Source organism: Trichosurus vulpecula, chromosome 1 (assembly GCF_011100635.1).
Source record: "Trichosurus vulpecula isolate mTriVul1 chromosome 1, mTriVul1.pri, whole genome shotgun sequence".
NCBI classification, from domain to species: Eukaryota; Metazoa; Chordata; class Mammalia; order Diprotodontia; family Phalangeridae; genus Trichosurus; species Trichosurus vulpecula.
Genome location: NC_050573.1, coordinates 499543557 through 499566300, shown reverse-complemented (window position 1 = coordinate 499566300; position 22744 = coordinate 499543557). Strand labels below are relative to the sequence as shown.

Here is a 22744-nt window from a genome sequence, read left to right as displayed (position 1 = left end):
AGGCTATCTAGAGCTACACTGCTGTGTCACAAAGAGATTTAACTTGCTTCTCTCTTGGCTCTCCCTCCTTGACTGACGACCAACCACTCTGCCTTTTTATTTTATGTGGTAATAAAGAAGACAGGTGCCCCACTGCTGGCTGGACTGTGGCAGCCTGAAATTGGAGTTCTGCATTTGATTTCTGGTTGCTTTTACTGTGGTTTATATGGTTCATACGGTGGAAAGGGGGCAAACTTACAAACTTAGGCAGGGCAGATAAAAATATCTGATGCCAAAATTCTACCATTAGCGCTCCTTTGGGTGAAGCCCTCTTCTCTTGCCAGGCCTAGTCCTTTTAAGGTGAAAATTCCTGGGGGAGGAGTGATGCGTTTATCAGATCTACTTTTTGCCAGATGACCAAGAATGATCATTCTGGATATGATGGGAGCACTGACGGATGCTGAAAGGAGGGAAGAGGGTGAAGATTAATTTCATCTACTCCACGATTTTGCTGAGGCTCCACCCTAGGGTTGGGGAGTGGCTTCTAAACCCAACCATCAACTGGAGAGGAGGTTGTGGGACTGGGCTGAAGAATGACAAGGATTAGGCTTCTGTTTGGGTTCAACCAGATGGGCTCTGAGGTCCCTTAGAAGTTCTTTGATTGAAGGCAAGAGGCTTAAGGGAAAGGACAAGCACTAAAAGCTGTTTGTGGGTAGGAGCAAGGTCTTGGACATTAAAACTGAACAATGCTAGGGAAGGAGGCAGGGGAAACCAAGGAGTCAAAGTGGGGACTAAATCTGTTAATGGTTCCCTGAACAGTGAATGTCTGGAAGGAGAGGAAAGCCAATGTGCTATTATAGGGCTGAAGAGGTCAGGGTAGCCCAAGAAGCCACCTGAAATGGTGCCCATTTACCCTTCTCCCTCTCCTCCCTCTACACACACACACACACACACACACACACACACACACACACACACACGCCCACATGCAAACACATGTGTGCATATGTGCACACACACACATGCACGGACACATGCACGCACACCCTTCCATGGTTCCCAGAGTGGTAGGAAGGGGGGCAACAAGAAGTCCTGGCCCCATGGTCCCTTACCTGTGTCACTGGCACATGCGTAGTGGTAGGTTTGGGGGCATCCTTTGTGGCAGCAGCCAAGGGTGGCACCTACTTGCTGGCAGCTGGAACATCTCTTTACATCCATAAAAGAGAGGAAGCAGTAGAGAGGAAAGAAGATAAGGAATTTAGTGGCACTCAGAAACCCAAATTTCCTGATGGGTCAGTCACCTGGCTGTAGTTTGGGTCAAGCAAAGAGACTTTCCTCCTGGAACAACCATTAGTTTTCCTGGAATATTTTCTTTCCCTAAAATGAACAGAGTGAAACCTGCATTCAAATCCTTCCTCTGACACTTACCCAGAAGTATGGCCATGGACAAGTCTCTTAACTTCTCTGAGCCTCAATTTCCTCATCGATAAAGGGGAACAAGAGTGCTTGTAGGCAGCCAGCTCCCCCACAGGGTGGTTGTGAGGTTCAAATGAGATGAGATAAAATACTGCGCAAGCTTTAAAGCAGCATATAAATGCCCATTATAGTTTTAATAAGCAAGCCTGGATAGCTCTGGGAGATAACCCTTTCCAAATTACTCAATGTTCAGCAGACTAAGCCTCAGGATAAGGTTTCTGAGCTGCTCAGGTCCTTGCTCCCTCTCACCCCTCAAAAGTTCCATCGCTACAAGGTCCCTTGCAGCTAGCCACCAGGCAGCTGTCCTTGGGGAGCACATGGTACTCTCTTGTGGCCACTCCCTAAGGCCACGTGTTTGGCCCAAGTCACCAGGGCCGAGGTTTTTGGTTTGTTTTGTTGTTTCTCCATGCCTCACTCCTAGGTGAGAGACACTCTTCTCTGGCCTCTATGGATTTTTCAAAATTGTCCTGGAAGATTCCTAGGAAGGCACCAATTCATCTTGAATCTAACCTATCCTTCAGGACTATATGGAGAAGCTAGACCTCCCCTCTTATCCTGAAAATGAGTCAGGCCCAGAGCCCCTCAGAACAAACCACAGCAAGCCTCAGATGTTTACTGCTGGAATAAGAGTACCTCCCTGAAGGAGCCTTAGTTGTCAAGAGACAGAGAGCTCTTGTGGGTGTCCAGAGGAAGGACAAAGGTCATTTACCCCCATTCTCTCATCCTATTCCTTCCCAGGAGAGAGAGGGCTAATTGCCAGGGAAGCATCTCTCTATCGTGGGGCTGCTTACTCATACATCTGGATGGCTGTCCACCTGACGTATGTCTCTGGGGCATTAATCTCTCTCTCTCTTCCCTCAGTGTGCCTTCTCCCATCTCCCAACACTGTCTGGAACACAGCCTGCGTCATCGGGAAGGAACAGGCTATCTAATTGGGAATTAGCTAGAGAGCAGCCACAATCAGTTTTGTTGCCTAGATGGAGCTCTTGGCTGGCAGTGGATTCTATCTCCTCTTTCATGATAATGGCCCCAAATCTGAGTGGGCTGATTTCCCCAAGCTGGCCAGACCCATATTCAAGAGGTCAGGCCAGAACCCATCATTCCCAAGGGTCTAAAGCCACTCTTCCCATATGCAGCAGCAAAATGCCCCCTCTCTAAAAAGTGATTCTGAATTAAGGGCCGATCCTGAAGACAAAGTGTCTGTGTCAACACTGCAAATATGATGTGTATGAGGGCTGCCCACGGTAAATTGAAAGTTGCCTTTATGCCTTTAACATTCAAATGTATATTGTGGGGGGGGAACCCCTGAATGAAGATAATGTAATAGAATAAGGTATACTCTATCCAAGTGAGTGTGTTTGTGGGGAGGGAAAATGACATAGAAAGGAACAAGTATAGAATAGATATCCAGGATTCACAATTGCAAAGTACAGTGGACAGGGCCTTACTGAGAAGTACTAGCTGGTGAGGGCAGATGGAAAACATATATATATACACACATATGTATATATGTATATGTATGTATGTATGATGGGGTGGTGCCAGTGGGGCACCAACTGACCCTACTGAAGTGAGGGTGTACTGACTGCTGGGACAGCAGTTTGGACCAGAAACCAATTCGGGTAAACCTAGGGCCCAATCATGAAAGGACCTCACTGCCTAAAGACCAAAAGGGGCTGGAGGGAAGAAGGATGACTCCACCAAGAACTATACCCTCATCGGACAGAGCCCAACAGCCTAAAAGACCTCGGGGCTGGGTGGGGCTGTCTCAGAGTTTTACACTTCTGCAAGGAGTATCTATGTGAAGCTGCATTTTAGATGGAATTCAACTCAAGACAGTGAAAGGTGGGGAAAGTGGTAGATTGAGGAGCAAGGGATGTGGGTCCTAACCCTAGCTCAGCCACTAATTCACTCTGTGACTCTGGCCAAGCCACTTTACTTCATGTGTCCAGTGAGGGGGTGGAATGAGCACCAGATCCGGAGTGAGTTCAAATCCTGCCTTGCCACTTAACTACCTATGTGACCTCAGATCACTCACTTAATGCCTCTGGGCTTGTCTCTTCATTTTTAAAATGGAAGAGAAGGGCTAGACTAGATTTCTAAGGGTCTTTCCAGCTCAAAATCTATGAACTTGAGATATTCTCCAAGATTTCTTCTGGTTCTAATATCTGCAATTCTATTACTACCTGTAGAATGAACCTCACAACTGCCCCAACTTGTAACAAGGTTTGGCTGTGCACCTGAATTGATGAGTGCTGGGCCACAGGAGGAGATGCTCTCCTGGGGGCGTGGGCCTTAACCAAGATCACTCTTAGGTGGTAACAGCCTATTGTTCATCTGAGCTCTACAAGGCTCCGGGAAGAGATGACAATGCCCTATTTTGTGACATCTTCCTCAGAAAAGATAAAGTGATCCCCAGGCTGTGAAGCAGATGCCCACCCGTCCAAAGAGTCAGGGAAGTTTTCTGGGAACCAATCTTTCAGGAATTTCTGAAAGGCCGGTGGTGTGTCACTATCCTTGCGCATGTCCCAGGACGTGAAAAAGTAAGGGCAGAATTGAGTCCTTTAGTGTGGGATAGACTTGTTCCCATCTCCTCCTTTCCAAAGAGGCGAAGGGGGAAAGGCAGTGGGTTCAGGATAGTCATCAGAAGTGGTTCCTTGGGAAAGGTAACTAATGAAATAAAAAGAGATGCTGGGGAAAAACTGGAACTGGGGTAAATTCTGCCAACCGTCACCTGCCCGTTGCTCTGTCAGCTCTTTCCCCAGGGCATCACCCGGGGAACCCAGCTGAGACTGAACCAGTCTTTGTTGCTCGGCAGGCTCTTTAGATCCTGCCCACGCCACCTGGAGTGATGACACTGGTTCAGTGGGGGGAGAGTTGGTTCTCAGGTAAGCATCCTCTTGGCATCTTAACACGAAACCGCTCCTGCCGAGATGCTGTTCTTGACGCACTCGCTCCCTCCTCCCCGTGCAACTCCCCCATCTCAGAGGAGGTACCAGATCTTTCTTTCAGGGGATGAGGGCAAGCCAGAAAACAGGAAGGAAAAGTGCTTGTTTGCACCCGTTTTTGATTCCCCAGCTGAGCTGGGGCAACAGAACGGGGGCAGCGTCTAACACTGGGTAGGAAAGCAGCCCAGCTTTGGAACTATGGGGAGATGGGAAAGTCCCCACATCTTAATTTCCACAGAGAGAAGAAACAAAGGCAGGATCAAACCCGAAGGAGATAGTGGGCAAGAAACGCAGAAGCAGAAATGAACAAACAAAAGAGGTGAGGAACATGAGAAGCGAATGAGTTAGGGGACTATCCCTTGAATGTGCCTTTGGTTTGCCCACCACCATGCCTCAGCCCATGCTTCCTTTCCTATTAGACTGCAAACTCCATGAAGAGAAAAGGCTGAGCCTCGTTCAATTTTATATCTCTTATAGCTCCTGGAATAGAAAGGCACATGGCAGGCATCTGACAAAAATTTTTTCCTAAATTGAATAGTTGACAAGAGAAGGGAAGGACTGGGTTGGCTACATAAGAACCCAATCACCTCTTTCTTTCTCTCATCATGAATAAGGCAGGGAATGTTTCTTAACTCTATTTGGCCTGAAAACCAAGTTCCTCCCTTCTGCTAACTCACAGACATGCCCATGCCACCTACAGACCAAAATATAATGGAGACAGTCACGTCAGCCTCTTCCACAAATATACTAGTGCCCGTCCTTCAGCTGAGCAGCTGGTCCAACATTCTCATGGCTCCTTGGTAGGATGCTAATCCTGAGAGGGTCTTAGCTATACAGAGCAGTACGTGTTGCAACAAACCAAGGTGACTCATATTTTCCCTTTGGTGCCATGACAGCATTGATTTTGACTGGCCCTTTAAGGGCTATTACAATATAAGAGTATTACCTCATCTATATGACCCCTTCCTGCTATATCAATATCTCCATTGTCTGGATCGCTATGGACAAGAAGGGTCCTCGGATGTCACTGCGGTCTACGTAGATTTTTCCATACTCGGTGTTTGATTCCTATCATTTCAGATAGGGAAGATTTTCTCAAAGCTCTTTGATGCTGGGCTGGGGCAAGGTGGGGTGGGGGATTAGGAAGTGCAATCTGGTTGTTTTTATTTTATAGTGAGGGAAACCAGAGCAGGAAGAAGGATGGCATGTTGCAAGAAGAAAGAAAACTGGGAGAGCATACGGCAACGGGGATTTAATGAGCCGTGTGACGTTGGGCAAGCTACTTCCCCACTGGGAAACTCAGTTTCTTCCTCTGTAAAATGAGGAAATTGGGCTGGATGAGGTAAAACCTTCCCTCTAGTTCTAATGGTCTTCTAAGTGAACTGGGACAAGGAAACGCCCAATACAGGTTGAGTCAAAGACAGAGCAAGAGCCCATGGTCTGGGAATGACTCAGTCCCAGGCTCCTGAAACAAGGCTATACCTTCAGGCATAGCCTGAAGTGCACAGTGATGGGATGGGAACGGGGAGCAGGCTTCCCCCAGTAAAAGAACTGCTTAGGGAATTCTCTTTCTAAGGCCAATGTCACAGTCCGGGTAGGAGATCCTAAGACTCTCTGGAGATGCTGGGAGTGATAGGTCCTGAATCTGGTGGGCCTGGACCTGCCCTCACACCTCCACTACTCTTAAGGGCTGGCTCCCTTCAGATGCAAGGGCAACTCCTCTTCACTTTCTTCCCTCTCCTTAGAAGACATAATTCCCTCATTGCCCAACCCATGTTAAAGAGCCGGTTAACATTGGGTGTTAGGGTGGGTCAGGAGAACAGGAGTTTCACAGTTTTCTAGTGGTATATCAAGCCTCCCCCAAGGCATCCTTCTGAGTACTAGGGAGGTGCCCGGCCAGTGCCTGGCAGGCAGTAGGTGCTTAATAAATGCTTCTTCCCTTCATCTCCGTGCTTACACTATATAGGGAAGGGGAGGCCCTGAACCAGGGGAAGCGCTCGCTCAGTTGGCTCAGGCCCTAAGCTCCCAGCGCCCAGTCCCCACAGCTCCCTCCATGCTCCTTCCCAGGGAGGTAGTCTTACCACATCTGCGGCTGTCTTCATCGCCTCCTGCAGGCCAAACAGCTTCCCGGCCACCAGGTAAACGCCAGCAGTCCATATGGCACAACCTTCATGCACCCAGTGCTCCTGCGTGTCTCCATTCAGCTCTGGCGGCGGCGGCGGGGCCTCGCTCTTGCTGCATTCGTGCTTCCTCGGCTTGTCGGCTGAAGTGGCGGCCATAGAGGAGGCTTCCTCGTCTTCCGTCCTCTGCTCATCGCAGCAGTAGCAGCTCTGGAGCTTCCTGTAAAGGCCCCGGGAGCTTGACCTCAGAGCACTCTGCTTAGTCGAGTCAGCAGCGACATCCAGCCTGGGTGGCTTCCCTGGGCCGGTGGCAGCCGAGCAGTGGCTCTCCAGGCCTCTGAGTGTTCTTTCCAGGGGGGGGGCTGCCTCCTCCCCCGGCCCCTCTGCCCTAACTTTCTCCTTGAGTCTGGACTTCTTTTTGGGCAGGCAGTCCTCGGGGTAGTAGGGCCCACAGAGGTCCCCTAGGTCTTTGTAGTTGGCAGGGTTTTGGCAGAGACAGCAGACCAGGCAGGCTGCACTCAGGGTTTTGGAAACCACAGGCCCCAGGTGCATTGTGGATGAGAGGGGCAGCACAGCCCGGGCCTGCAGGGAGGCCCCCCCTGGTAGGGTGGCTAGGGCAGAAGAGGAGGTGGTAGGAGAGGCAGCAGAGGAAGAGGAGGAGGAGGAGGAAGAGGAGGAGGAGGAAGAAGAAGAGGAGGAAGAGGAAGAGGAGGAAGGCTTCTCCTTCCGGGGCTTGGGCTCTTCCCCAGGGGAGTTGACCACAGTACAGGTGGTAGTGAACTCATCCTTCTTCTCCACCCTCACATAGGGGGAGAAGGGTGGGGCTCTGCTATCAGTCCGAAGCCTTTTGCAGGAAATATACTTGAGTCGGATCTCGGGTTCAGCAGGGTCCAAGGGGGGAGCATGCTGCTGCTGCCTTCGCCTTTTGGCCCGGCCCTTGCACTGGGAAGCCACGTTCTTGGCCTTGCCTCGAGTAAGCCGTTTGCGCTGCCGTTTGGAGTAGCCGCCGTTGTAGCTGGCCTGGCCGGCGGGCTGCTTCTGGGCTCTGGTCTGTGGCTGGGAGGCCCTGCCCTCGGAGGGCTCCGAGGTTAGGCCTTTGTCCTCCAAGGTGGCTTTCTTCCCTCCGCCCCCTTCCCCGTCCTCCCCACTGTCATCCAGGGCGCCCCCCACGGTCGCCCTCTCTCTGGAGGCCAGGAGCAGGCCTGGTGCCAGATGGGCTCGCTTCTCCAGGGGGAGCTTGGCCAGGCCCAGGGCTGCTGCCTTCCCCTTCCGGCTCCTCTTCTTGGTCACCAGGCCGAGACTTTTCGCAGCATCCACACTGCTGCCGGGGCCGCTGTGCTGCTGCTGCTGCTCCTCTTGCTGCTGCGGTGTCTCCGGAGATGAACAGGCCTCACCCTTGAAACAGTCAGAGGACAGTTTCTTACTGTTCATTAGTTTTCCTTTTAAGGATCTGTTGGTGGAATTTCTGCATAATTGCTCGGCTCCGGGGGCCGAGGGAGGCTTTTGAGCCATGCCCGGGTTTAAGGGTCTTGCTTCTCCCCCGGCCGGGCTGGCACCGGACTTCTTTAGGGCCCTCTCCTTCTCGGGGAGGGAAGGGCTCAGAGGATTACTGTGGGTCGGAGCCACCACCGCTGCGGCCGCTGCTGCCGCTGCTGCAGCCGCCGCTGCTGCCGCTGCCGCCGCCGTGGCTGTTTTGCATGCAAACTTCTTCAGGCTGGGAGAGGTGATCTTCTGCACGATGGCTTCCAGCTTCAGGCCTCTGCCCTTTCGGGGAGGCAGGACCTTGGTCTTCATGGCTCCCTGGAAGGCAGCTCGAGAAGTGATTTTGATGCAGACATTGGGGGTCTCCGGAGGAGGGGCTTTCAGGGCGGGCTCACAGGTGCCCTTGGTGGACTTGGCTTTTTTGGGGCTGGAGATCCTCTTGAAGAGGCTGGGGGAAGCCTCGGCCTTTTCCTCCTTGATGTTCCCGGGGCTGCCTCCACTTCGGAGAATCAGATTCCTCTTCTTTGCTGGAATTGGGGACATGAAGGTGGACTTCCTCTTCAGAGAGTGCAGCTGGCGCTCGGGCAGCTTACCCCCCACGCTAGATGCAGGTTTGGGGAGTTTCACCCTCCGGTTTGCTTTCCCCTCTTTCTGGGCACTGCCAGGCATCTTGAAGCTAGGTGGTAGGTGGTTATTTGAAATGAGTTTCTTGGCAGTTTTGCAGTTTGGCAGCCTCCCTTCTGTAGGCCTCCTCCGCTTGGGGTGAAAGAGCTCCTGGGCTTTGGTCCGAGACCGGAGGATCATGGACCTCTGGTCCTTTGCTGGGGTATCTGGGGACTCAGTTTCTTTCATCTTGGGCCCCATGGAGCTGTTCTCTTGGGCTAGGCTGGGCACTGGCAAAGCTGCAGGGTCACTGGGGCTAGAAGCCACCTTAGGGGACAGCTTTCCCGCTCTCTTCCCAGACTTGAAACTGGCTCTCTGTTTGGTCCCCAGCTTCTCAGGTTGGGAGGATGCCCCGGTTAGGCTTGGTGGGTGGGAGCCAGGGGTTCGGGGCTCATTGAGGGCGGTGAAGGAGCGGGTACACATCCTGGGCAGCCCTTCAGCCACGACCCTCCCAGCAGGACCCAGCTGGCCAGGGGTGCCGGCCCCTTCGGTGTGCCCCTGGGGCTGCCCTGTGCAGGGCTCTGGCAGTGAAAGGTCCTTGGGTAGATCTGGGGCTTTGCAGCCAGATTCCTCTGCCTCTGGCAGCCCTCTCTGTACTCGCCGGCTCCTCAGGCTCTTCCCTCGAGGCATCGGTCCCTTCTTGGCCAAAGTGTTTTCAGGCAATGCTGGCTTGTTCAGCTTCCCAGGCAGAGGGGCACTGGGGGTTACATTCTCCGGAGGCGCGCTCTCATTCTCAGCTGCCCCTTCCTCTGGCTTCATGTGAGACAGGGAGGACTCAAACCAGCTTTTCACCTTGGACTCTGTACCCACAGCTGGGCCCAGCAGGATCACAGACTCTCCTGAGAGGCGGCAGGGAGAAACCCAGTTGGCCTTTGGGCTGAGAGCCTCATCAGGCTCCTCCTTGGTGCAGATCAGTGGGGTCTTTGGGGGTGATGGATCCTGCAGCCCAGGCCTTGGCTCAGGGCTGGCCAGGAGCTCACAGAGGGATGAATACTCTTCGGCCTCCAGGTCTTTCCTCTCCGAGGAAGGCAGCAAGGAGATATCACTGAAGTCACCAGCCGGGCAGCAGTGCCTACTGTCCTCCAGCCACCGGTCAGCTTTGCTGGCCTCCTGGCACCCCAGGATGTCCTCCTCCTTCACTTCTCTGACTTCCTCCTGTTTGAAATCTCTTGCCTCTTCCTTCTCGCTTGCCGGCTCTCCCTCTGGGAAGCCCATACAAACAGTATCATTTGTTTTCTCTTTGCTGGTCCCCTCAGGAGGCTTCCCTCGACCCAGTCCCTTAGGAAGCTCTGTGGGGTGCAGACCCCACCTGGGACAGGCATCCCCCAAGTTCTCCTCTGGCCAAGCAAAGGGGTTTGCATTATCACCAGAACCCACCGAGTCAGCGGTCGTATCAGGAAAGCAGCCAAAAGCAGTCGTCCCAGGGTTAGATGGAGCATCTGGGAGATTCGGTTTGGGACCATATGGAAGAGAACAGGGTAACTTCTTGGTTTCAGGCATGGTGAACCCCACAGGGGGATCCTCAAACAGCTCCTCACTAAAGTCCTTAGTGTCGCTGCCTTTGCTGATGTGCAGCGGATCAGGGAGGGTTTCTGTCTCAGCTGGGTGGGACCAGGTGTTCTTGCCCACAGCGTCTAGGCAGGTGTTGTGGTTCTCTAGAGAGAAGGAGGACTTGCCGGGGTCCTTAGTCAGCACAGGAGACTCACTCCAGCCTTTATCAGCCTTTTCACTGATGGCCTCCTGTAACACGATGATCTCTGAAGCCAGCTCTTCCTGGGACAGGGCACTGAGCAGCAGACGGGGACATTCTCTGTCGCTGGCCACAAACTTGGTAAAGGTGTCAAGGGGCAGGCTGCTATGGAGGCTCTGGAAGGAGTCATCAGACTTGGTGGACATATCATCGGGGGAGGTAACCGAGCAGGTAGAGACTGACTCAGGCTTGGCCTTGGAGTTGCTGTTGACCCTGGCAGGGCTATTCCGGGTCTGGTTACAATACAGGAAGGTCCTTTCCAGGTGATCTTCTGAACCACTCAGGTAGTCTGCCTCTTGGGCTTCCGCATGAATGGACTGTGGGGTGCTGCTAAGAGGCTCCGACAGAGGGGTGCCCACAGGTTCCGCAGAGTAGCTGCCACTCTCTGGACTGCAGTGCTGACCTTTGAGCTGCTCCGGGGTCCTGGGAACGAGGTTCTTAATGCCCTTCTTCTGGGGAACGGTAGATTTGGACATCAGCAGTTGCTGCACAGTATTGGAAATATTCTCCACTTGCGAGGTCAGAGCGGTCAGGCTCTGCAAGCTGAGGTCTGAGAGCAGGTTCTCGGGGATTTTCTCCTTCTGTAAATTCTTGCAGTTCACTGCCTGTGCGTCCACCGAGCTTGTCCCGTCTGTCGGGGAAGGGTTCAGAAGAGGCATGAAGTGGCTGTGATCTGTGATGCTGGCAGGGAAGGCTCCCGTGCTGAGTGTCTGCTGGCTGTACTGGAAGTTCTCCAGGTTGGGCATCAGTGGGGACGGAGTCGAGCTATAAGACGGAGAGCGGCCCATGGACCGAGCCGGGGAATGGCTGGAACTAGGACTGAAGGTCTGGTAGTACTGCTCAGGGGTCCTCACCGGGGTGTCCGGCTGGCAGTAGCTCTGGCCTTGCTGATTGTAATGTTGGTATTTAGCCATGTTCTGATAATGCAGCGTTTCTTGGGCATGGTGTCGTCCCTGGAGAGCCTGCTGCTGCTGCTGCTGCGGCTGTGGCTGCTGTGGCTGCTGGTCGTAGCTGATCCTGCCTGACTGGTAGCTGTGCAGGCTCTGTACCCTCTGCCCCGGAGTCAGGCTGGCATTGCTAGCCAGGGACCTCTCATGGGGCTGGCTGGTCGGGGCAGTGCAACTCTTAAAGGAGTGGGCCCCCTGACTCCCGCCCTGGACAGCAGAAGAGTAGGTGGAGGAGGTAGGGAAGGACTGGGAGTGCTGGGGGAAGTGAGAGCCCTGGGGAAAGGACATAGGGGCCATGTCGTTTTGGATCTTCTGCCTTTGGAGCTTGGGGTACGTCAGGGGGTTCTGCTGCTGCTGCTGCTGCTGCTGGAGTTGCTGCTGCTGGAGCTGCTGCTGCTGCTGCTGCTGCTGCTGGAGGTGCAGGGAGTGAGTCCGGAAGGGCAGCTGAGAGCTCTGCTCCTGGTACTGACGGCTGCCGGAGGGCACGGCCGTCTTTTTCATCAAGTTCTCTTCATACTTGGCTACCCCGCCTGCCAGGGCCTGCTGCCGGGCTCCCCACTGAGTCTGCAGGCTCTCCTCTCCCGAGTACCGAGCCGGGTAGGGGCTGTTCTCCTGGACGTTGTAACCGGGAAAGGCGGGCCTCCCCTGGAGCGGCTGCTGCCCGGGAACGGCCTTATTACCTCGCTGGTACTTCTCGGCGGCCGCCGAGGCGGTGCTGTCATAGGCCGGGTAGGGCTGCTGACTGTAGTAGTCCTTGGCCAGCAGCCTCTGCCTCTCGCAGCTCAGCCCTGCCTGGCTCTGGTGCCTGTAATTCTCCAGGCGTGATGAATCTTGTGAAGTCTGCTGATAGTTCTGCTGCTTGTCATGGAAACCACACCTTTCTCGAAAAGACTGCATGGCTCAGGCTGGTTATCTGTGAAAAGAAAAAGGGAGAGAAAGATGGCGGGGGATGGGGGGAAGGGGGAGAGGGAGAGGGGCAGAGAGAAAGGGAGAGACGAGAGACAGAGGATTCAAATGGACCGTATTCTTTTACCTCTGAAAGCCGGGCCAGCATTTGGCGTGTCTGCGTTAGCTGCTGCCGTTCTCACGATAAAAGCCCTTTGCTAGCAGAGCACAAGCGGCAAGCAGGCTGGGTCCCCACCTATTTCCCATCCTTTTTATCCCCCTCCTCCACTTTCTGAAATATTCTTTCCCCTTTCCCTCTGGCTCCTCACCAGTTGTACACATATTGGCATTCTCTGTGTCAGTAATGTCGAGCTTCTAACTCCAGCCGGAACATCCCTTCCTGCAGCTCAGCTTTGCCAAGGACCAGGCAACCAATGCAGGTGTCTGAACTGGCTGACTTATATCATGAGGTCGCTCAATAGCTCACACTCCTGCTTTTTCCCTGCCTCCGTGCCCTTTTGGCATCTGCCCCCCCTCCTCATTGTCCCCCAACACTCCTTGCCCTGTGCCCCTCCCCAGCATCCCTCCCTGTTTTTTCCTTTCACAGATCAAAATCTCATAGTAGCGTGATTCCCGTTCCTGCTTTCCCTTGGGATTTCTGGATCCTGTAATCTAGTAGCAGCATTTGAAATTTCCAGTTTGACCTAGCCATGCTGGGCACTGAGACCAGCTCATTCAACTGGCAGGTGAAAAGTCATCTTGACTCCCTGCTAATGCATCTCCTCCCCCTACTGAGCACTCGCTTGAGCACACACACACACACACACACACACACACACACCAATAACCTCCTCTGTCTATGCGATACCATCTGGAATCTGTCTGTTCCTTAAAGCAGACGTCTATTAGAGCATCAGTGAGCCACAGTAGGCATGAAATGTCCCTTTTCCCTATTCCCAATTGTGTTAGGGATGGGACAGCCGCACCTGCCTCATGTTTTAGATATGATAGGTAGATAAACAGATTATGTGCCCACGAGTGAGGGAGTGAATACTAATGAAGGATAAAAGAGCATTAACACTGGACGCTGAAGAATTCTCTTGATCCAGTAGGACAAATGCTGCAGGCATGTCCTCAGCATGTTCTAAAGCAGTGAGGCATAAACCTCCCCTTCAAGCTCTCTGAATTGCTGGCTGTGGGGCACACACAGATGCGCCCTTTACCTATCTTAAGCTGGGCTTTCTAATTTCTCTTCAATGTGAGTCTAGGGACAGGTCAAAGTCATGGTAATATACTGCAGACCTATCTGACTTACAGGCTAGTCCTGGGGGGCCTGGCCAATGGCAAGTTCCTTTACCCTTGGAATAAGACCCTTAAATAAGATGAAGTCCCAGGATAGGGAATGAATGCCTTTACATTAAGGTTGACCAGATGTGCCTTTTCTTGAAAAATGTACTGCCACTCAAATCAGATGCTCTAAGATAGAGACCAAAACATTTTTTTTAAATAGCATAACCTGGGAGGTATCCTTGGTACATAGAAAGAATTCTGGGTCTGGAGTCAGAGAATCTCTGTTCAAATCCCAGGTCTGCCACTTACTACTTATGAGACTTTTGGCAAGTTACTTAACTTATCTGGTTGTTGTTTTCCTCCTGCAAAACCAGGAGATTGGACTAGATGGCCTCTAAAAGGTCCCTTTCATCTCTAAACCTATGATTCTCTTATCCATACCCAAATGAAGTGGTTAGTCAGTGTAGGCTAGGGGTGGCTGGCTGGGGTGGGAATGTGGGAGAGGAAAGAAGGGTTACAACCGGCCGTAGACATGTTTTTAGCATATGTTTCCTCATGGATGACAGGAATGCATTTTGGCTCTGGAGAAATTGAATCAAGGTTCTGTCTCCTCCCTTTGGCATTCTGCCCTCCCCCTGTGAAACAACCTCTCCCACGGAGCTACGTTCCTTGCCTGGACAACTTCACCAGCCAGTGGGCAGGAAGAATTCTCTCAGCCTAGATTCACCTAAACCAGTCCTAAGGAAGACACTCTCCTCTTTCTCATACTCAAACCTAGAAAAGAGGGAAGCTTTTTCCTAGAACTCTTCATGGAAGCACTAAGGCAGTGTTGAAAGATTTAGAGAGAAGCCCTGAGAAGGGCAGAGTTTCCCTGCTCTTCAAACGGACACTCTTCTCCATGGAATCACTCGCCTTTACAAACCCATTGTACAGCTCAGTCACCCATACATTTCCAGAGCATATCCCACTGCAGTGACTAACATGGAGAAAGGAAAAGCAGAGGGTGTGGGAGGTAGCTAGGTTAGCCTGAATAGCAAGCAAGAGAGAACGGATTGCTCTCCGGGCCACTCCAGGAACAAGCTTGAAAGAATCCATATGTTCTCTCTAGGTAAACTGAAGCCCTGAAGCCAGGACTCTACTGGAGCTTGAGGGAATAGCTTGTTCCTTCTTCACTGATGAAAAGACATCACGCTCTGTGAAGCTGAGGCATGGGTGGGGAGAAAGGGAGGGAGGAGGATAAAGTGTGAGCCACCTGGAGCTCCCAGAAGTTTCTGTGACTGCAAGGACAATCTCTCCAACTAGCCTGTCTCCCTTATTTTACCACAAACCCACACACGTTCAAATCATCTATCGTCTGGGAGCTGGATGTTAATATTCAACCATGGGAAGTCCCTTCCCCTTCTCTCTTTTTCCCCTCACTGAATTTATCACAAAATATTACTCTAACAAGGAGAAGAAGAGCCTTTCGCCTTAACTCCCCACTTCAGTTCCATCCCTAGGCGGCTCATATAAAATATTACACAAGGTGTCCATAGAGAAGTGTCAAACCAAAGTTACGCAGAATAGGATTTTGATCTTTGTCTGACTGTCTCTTTACCACACATGAAGCAGAGTTTGAGTTCTCTCTAACATCTCCCCCAAAGGGAAAAAAGTTTCTAGTTTGATTTTCTTTAAAAGAAAGAAAGAAAATTAAAAATGCTGTTCTTTTCAAAAAATTCTTGATTTTCAGGGGAAAAAAGCAGACACATTCTCAAACACCGGAACCAACAGAGTACTGCAGCCTAATTTAGCTTCCAGGCCCAGTCCTACCAGGACAGCTTGAAACGCCACCCAATTAATCAATCATGAAATATTTATTAAGCATTTACTATGTGCCAGGTGCTAAAGATACAAGAAAAGGCATAAACAGGCCCTGCCCTCAAGGAGCTTACACCCTAATAGGGGAAACAACATGTACTTTGATAGGCGCATATATGAAACCTATAGATTGGTCTGATCATTCTGGAGAGCAACGTCAAATTACGAAAACAGAGGGAGGGACCCTTTGACCCAAAGATCTCATTACTAAGTTTATTCCCTAAGGAGACGGATGACAAAAAAGAAGGCTCCATATCATCAATATATTTATACCAGCATTTTTTTTTTGGTGGTAGCTGAGAAGTGGAAATAAAGTAAATACACAGTCTGTGAAATGGCTCAACAAATCGTGGTACATTAATGTGATGAAATATTACTGTGCTGGCAAGAAATGATGAATATGATAAATACAGAGAAGCATGGGAAGACTTATATGAACTGATGTGAGGTAAAATTAAGGAGAGCCAGGAAAACCAGTATATGCAGTAACATTGGGAAGAGCAATAACAGCAAAACAACTAAAGCTGAGTGCTTTGAAATCCTAATGACCAAGCTTCATCCTAAAGAATTATGGGAAGAGTCTGGCCCTTCTCTGAGGAGTTGGGGAACCTCAGACTTTTCCGATAGAGACTCACAGGTCTCCAGTTGGAAGGAAGCTCAGGAGCCATTTAGTCCAACCCCTTTGTTTTATAGATAGGGAAACCAAGGCCCTGGAAAGGTAAGTGACTTGTCCAAGTAAATACAGGCAGGATTTAAACACAAATCCTCTGAATCCAGAGTCAAGAGGGTTTCCACTGAGCCACACTGTCTTTGGCTAGTTTTGTTGAACTTTTCCCCCTTCTTTTTAAAGTCTTTATTATAAGAGATGCCTCTCTGAAAGGGGAGTGGGGTTTGTGATACAGTGGGAAACAGGCCACGTAAAAGTAAAATATACCAATGTAATACAACAAAAAAATTTTTTGAAGGGGGAAGGCAGGGCAATTGGGGTTAAGTGACTTGCCCAAGGTCACACAGCTGGTAAGTGTGTCAAGTGTCTAAGGCTGAATTTGAACTCAGGTCCTTCTGACTCCAGGGCTGGTACTCTACTCCCTGCACCACCTAGCTGCCCCAACAAAATTTTTTTTAAAGAAATATTCAGATGAATAGAAGGAAATCTGAGGGGAAGGCACTAGCATATGGGGGCAGCTGGACCCAGAACGCTCTCAGCCTTGCCAGAGATGGAGGTACCATTCTCTGTTCACATATCCCACTGATACCCCCTCTACTTGATTTGTGTCCCTGTGCTCAGGGCCGTAAGGGGGCCTTTTTAGTCTGGTAGATCTCCGGCTCTAGGGGACAAAGGTGGTGAGTTTTCCCCAGGCGGGGTGGCAGTGTCTGCCACTGAACACAGCCACCCTAGCTCGACTTGGGAAGAAGGTTGGGCTGCTCTCATTCTGCTGTACCCAGCATATTTTATGAGCCTAGAATGTGTGAAACTCTGGGCTGTTCCAAATGAAACTGCCTGCACCTTTTCCTCTGCCTCGTATATCTGCGCAAATTACATTTCGGTTTTTATTAGTCCCAGATTGCCCTCATTTCCTGCTGAGTGTCCTGTGGTTATCATTAACATTTCCACAGCTTTTTTTTTTCACATTCTCCAAAATACATTACCAGAAACATTTTTTTTTAAGGGTGGGGAAGGGGTGGCCATATTGATCATCTCTCCCCCTCCAAACCTTTCCCCTCCCCCATCCAATCACCGTAGTTACTGCAATGCTGGCTTCTTTTAATTTAGCTCCCGTATTATAGTCAGATTTCCCAATACACACAAGCAGCTGGATGCGGTTAAAGCATATATCTCTGAGAAAAGACAGTTCAATTAAAATATGGTAAGCCCGGTGCTTGGTCCCTTGATGGAGGGAGAAAGCAGGCAAAATACTCCCCCAACCACCCTCATGACTTCTGTCTGCCCCCAAAGAGAGGGAAGAGAGGAGAGAGACAGAGAGGGATGGGGGGGGAAGAGGGGGAGAGAGGGGGAGAGAGAGAGAGAGAGAAGGGGAAGGGGGAGGGGGGAAGGAGAGAGGGAGAAGGAAAGGGAGGGAGGGGGGAAAAAAGAAATCAAGGAACAAAGGGACAAAATCAAAGAACAGATTCTGGGAACAAGAAAGAGAAAAATGGTCCTTCAAAGCTTGCTGAGGAAGTGGGCTTGAGCTTGGGAAAATGCTACCCTGCCCCTTTAAGGGCTGTCTCGAGCCTGCTTATCGGCTCTGTTGTTATTACTTATTATTATGATTACTTTTCAAGAGAGCCTCGTTGCTGGGAACGGACAATGAGGGAGGGAAAGAAGAAAAGGGAGGAAGCTGGGAAGGGATGAAAGGGGGGTGGAGGGGAATTGTTGAAAGGAGAACAAGGCCAGAAAGAGGACACCCTGTGGAAAAATCATGGTTCTTGGGCTGAGGAATGAGGGGGTAGAGCTCGGGGTGTTAGCGTCTTATTTCAGCCCTGTTCAATTTTCCCTCCTTTGACACAGGAAGCCATAGGGTGTGTCAGAGACAGGGGCATCAGCTTTCACCTCCCCTCCTCAGAATGGCCCCTTTCCCTGCCCTCCTCCTATATAATATATGGTTAATATAAAATTGAAGAGAATAGAGGACATATGAATGTGTGTCCAACACAGAGACACAGTGTGTGTTGTAGGGTGGGCCTAGAGCAGCTGGGTGCTGATCACTTGTGAGCTCTAGGGAAAGGGGAAAAGGATGATTACCCTAATGCTGGCAGCTACCTTCTCATAAAAATCCCCTTTGAAAGTGCTTTCATTCCTCCCATTACCCCCACCCCAACCTGCAAGTGGCCAATGACCTCCGTTTTCTTCCCCATTGAGTGCCAGGAGCTGTTGTCTGAGTCCTCAGAGCTGTGGGGTGGTTTCCATGTCAGTCCACATCCATGGCAAAGAAGTCCTCTGTTTCATGAGGCGGTTTCAATCCCACCTCACCCACATGATTCCTACCTTCCCATATTGTGAATGTTGGCACTCAACCCTAAAAAGGAGCTGTTCTATCTTTCTGATGTAGATTTGGGAGGGACCAAAGGAAGGGGTTTACCCCCTATAGAGTTTCACATTTGGTGGACAAGAAGTTTAGGAGATAGGAAAGATAAAATTTTCCAGTTGGTTTTGGCTGCCGCAGGCAAAGTCTCAGGTAAAAATCTCCATTGATGGTTGTTGTTCAATGAAAGGGACAGGAGTCTCAGGCTACTGCTGGCCATGACATCAGTATCTGAGGACTGGCAAATCTATAACTGGGTGATGCAGAGGCTAGAGCGACATTCTGCCTCAAGCACCTTTGGTTTGTGAAATAGCCCAGGGGAAGATTCCAGAAAGAAACTGGACTTTCTCTCTCTTTCTCTCTTTCTTTCCCTGCTTATCCACTGCCTGGGAGGGTAAAGAATAAGACCAGTTCCAGGGAAATTCTCTAGCAAAACCAAAGGCACAGAAGGCAAGGAACCAAGCGCCTTTCGAAATGATTACAGATGATACTGACAGATTCTTTGCTTTCCCTTTAAATTTTGTGAAGCCAGTTTCATGCTTTATACGTAGGTGGTGATCTCCAACTAGTATTCCTGGGTACTCAGTTTGCCTTCGTCATCCATCCCAGCCCTGTCCCAGCACCCCTCACCTCTCCACCCTCCACTGCCTCTTTTGGTCCCGGAGATTTCTCTCACCTCCTCCACCCACCCATCACAAGTCAAGACTGGATTCCTGTTGGAGGGAAAGCATTTCAGCTGGCCTGCTTGGCTCCTTAGCAAGAGGCCTCTGCTGAGAAAAAGTCAGTTCTCATGGGTTTATTTGGAGCTGGGGAGCTGGGAGTCACCCACTGTAGGAGCCTTCCGGCAGGCATTGGGAGTGTCCGGTAGGAACTCTGAATCTGGGAATGACTACACACATGCTGCCAGCCCAGCCCAGCCGAACAAAATTTCCCAGTTAGCCCCTCCTCCATCTTTGGGCAGTCAGACATCCCATCTTCTCTCCTGACCCCTCTTATCTTCCCATTTGCTTAGGTAGGGTGGAGGGCAATACTGAAGAGGGGGAGTGAGTCTAGTGAAGCCCTGAGGGCTTCCAAATGCTTTCAGGAAAAGTTGTGCAAGCCCAATAGAAGGAAAAGAGAAAAGGAGAGAAACAATCTTCACAGTCCCCAAGGGCCTCAGATCTTCTCGGCCCATGAGGAATATCTGCCATAACACTCCTCTTTTATTTTCTTCCCCCTTCCCCCAATCCTTCTCCTATGTCCTCCCCCCACCAACCTCCTGACAAGCCTCCTGGGCAGAGAGATCAGCTGCTCCTCAGTGATGTGCAAGGCAGGGAGGAAAAGAGGGAGGGAGGAGGGAGGTAAGGAGAGAGGAAGGCCTTGGCCTGGCTTGCTGTTACCACGGCAACGACCCCTTATCTGTCCAGCGCCAGGAAGAAGGGAAGCATAGCCAGGGACGTGGCTTGTCAAATGCTTAGGTTTCCCTCTACTCGCCCTTCTTCCCACAGTTTAGGGTTGAGGATAATGGCCCGTGAGGGGCTGGGGCCTCCCCAAGTGGGCCAGAGGGGAAGGCAGCTGCCGAGTAGAAATGAGGAGGGGGGCGGGAAGCAAACAATACAGTGTGAAAGGGTGGCAGGAATGTGGTGAAGCTTTCTGTATGGCAAAGGAAGGGCCCATGAAGGGGGTCTCCTCCTTAAAAGGGGCCATTTCAGAGCTGGGTTTAGGGGTGCAGAGGGCTTCTAAGGGTGGGAGGTGGTGGAAAGGATTTTTTGCTGCCTCTCAGACTAATCTGAAGCGTGAAAGCATTCGCACCCACTTACTGAAGTGTTTTATGACCATTTCTTCCTTTAGTGGGGGAAGAAAGGAGAAAAAGGTCAACCTACCCTAGACCTGAGGAAGGGGCAGGGGTTCTCTCAGAACATACGAGGAGGGAGAAGGGCTCCGGGCCCAGAGGGGACCAAGGTGTCTGTTCCTGACACCCTAGGGCAAGGAAAAGGAGAGGGCCTTGGGGCCTAGAGAATAGAGTGGGCAAGGCAGGAGGGATGAAGCTATTATGGGGGCTCCCCCTAATGTTACTGGCAAATGAATAATAAATAAATGATTAAAACCTCAATTAAAATGATAAACCATTAGTCACATTTAATTGTTGCCATGTGGGGTCTCATTTAAATTTGAATGGGCTAGGCCAATAAATGATAATGGCAGAGATTATGAGCTGGGGTCCCTATGTCCACTTGGGGCCCAGAATATGGTACCCTTCCCTCCAGGTCACGCTTCTCCATTCCCCCCTTTAAAAAATTAATTTTTTCAATAAATATCTTTCCCCCCTTACCTCCCTTCCCCTTATTTGAAAAGAAAAACATAACCTTTGTAACATATAAGCATAATCAAGCAAAACCAATTCTAGCATTGGCCATGTCCAAAATATACCAGTCTCATTCTGTGTCTTAAATCTACCATTTCTCTGTCAGGAGACAAACCCTCCCCTCTCCCCCTTTTTAAGTTGAGCACTAAAAGAGGTAATTGGTTTGGTAAGGCCTAGGGAGGCCACAAATTCTAGTGGAGAAGATCACTGAATTTTTTGTTAGAGACCCTGGTTGGATCGCCATCTCTGCAGTTTCCCGATTCCTGTGTGATCTTAGACAAGTTAACCTCTCTGGGACACAAGTTCTTCATTTATAAAATAAAGGACCTTTATTTGTCCCTTCTAGTATAAATCCCAGAAGCCTATGATTGTGTGTTGGGAATTTCTTATTCCTATTCTGAGGCCTAGTTGAAGGAAATGGTTTGTGGAGGGCAGAAGAAAGAGACACTGATCTTCTCAGCTCTGTGGTCAGGTCCTTAGCTTGTACAGACATACTTCAGTGAAGCCTTCTGGAGTCAGAAATACTAAAGGGGTGACCCTATCTAAGATACCCTGGAGGAGAGACTGACCTTGCTGTATCTGAGAGGAGCAAGAAAAATGAACCAACTATTTTCCCATCATCCTACTCCAAAAAAAATCCCTAGTGCAGAAACCTGCGTTCCCTGAATTCTCACCTTTTTATCCCTGTCCCTCCCTACCTCAAACAGTCACAAAGAGGTCTCCACCGTGCTCCATTCTGTACAGACCAAGCCGAACCCTGCAGAAGGGTGCAGCTGCCAGTCTAGACTAGATGGAGGGCTGGATGGAGGGCCGGGTGGGGGCTAGGAGCCCAGTTTGGTGCACATGGCATACAGGCAAGACCAGCATGACAAACAGGGAAGGATTACACATCCTTTCTAAATGTCAGTGACCTAGCAAGGAGACTGTATAGGTGTGGGGTGGGGGGGGGAGAGGGAGGAGCTTGACACTTCCCTCCCTGGGAGTGGTATGAAGTATTTGGCCAGGTTACTTCAGTACTAAGTAGCTAGGATGATCGGGCTTTTTAATTTATTTATATTTTGGGGAAGGGGCAGAATCTTGAGAAGCAGCCTTATAGTAACAGTTAGCATATAATATAATGCTTTAAAATGTACAACATGCATTATAAATACTATTTTACTATATTCTCACAACAACCCTGGGAGGAAGTGCTAATATTTTTCATTCAATAAACATTTGTTAAGCATCTCCTATGTGCCAGGCAGTGTTCTAGGCTATAGACACAAAAGATAGTCCCTGCCCTCAAGGAGCTCACAATCTCGTACCATCCCCTACTTTACAGAGGAGGAAACCAAGGCAGACAGAAGTGATAACACACTGCTAGAAGAGTCTGAGGCTGGATATGAACTCAGGTCTTCCGGACTCCAAGTCAAGCCCTCTATGTGCCACTTAGCTGCCTGGAGAATGAGGCTATTTCCCTCGAGTCTCCCAGATGTGCCCCTCTAGCAGATCAAGTTGCTTCCCATCTCCTCAATGAAGGAGGAAATAAGCATTTATTAAGTCTCTTCTATGTGCTAGACACCGCTCTAAGTGCTTTATAAATATTATCTCATTTGAGCCTCACAACAACCCAGGAAGGTAGGCGCAACGCCACCCTCCCCCCCTTTCAGCCAGAGACCAAGACAGACCTACAAAAGCCCCATCATGACAACCAAAGAAACCTTCACATATGTTTTGCATGATTTCACATGTATAATTGATATCAGATTGCTTGCCTTCTCAATGGATGGGGGAAGGGCTGAAGGAAGGAAGAGAATTCGGAACTCAAAATTTTCTTAAAAGAATGTTAAAAATAAATTACATAATAAATTTATTCAAAACAAAACAAAACAAAGAAAGCAGGGTTCTAGGCCTACCTGTTCCACTTAGCCACTCAAGTCAATATGGCTAGTCCCTGCTCAGATAGTCAGACAGAGTCTGCTGGGGATGCAGCACCCGGCT

General features: G+C 50.4%; 1 protein-coding gene across 1 annotated transcript in view; it reads right to left on the bottom strand.

Annotated features, from left to right (window-relative positions):
• Positions 1 to 22744, bottom strand: part of RAI1 (retinoic acid induced 1) — a 170958-nt gene that overhangs the window by 8314 nt on the left and 139900 nt on the right. Inside the window, exons 3-4 of the mRNA XM_036741377.1 lie at positions 6485 to 12278; positions 1092 to 1185 (exon numbers count right to left, since the gene is read on the bottom strand). Of these exons, the coding sequence (XP_036597272.1) occupies positions 1092 to 1185; positions 6485 to 12262 (5872 nt within the window). The 5' untranslated portion in view covers positions 12263 to 12278. The remainder of the gene's footprint in view (positions 1 to 1091; positions 1186 to 6484; positions 12279 to 22744) is intronic.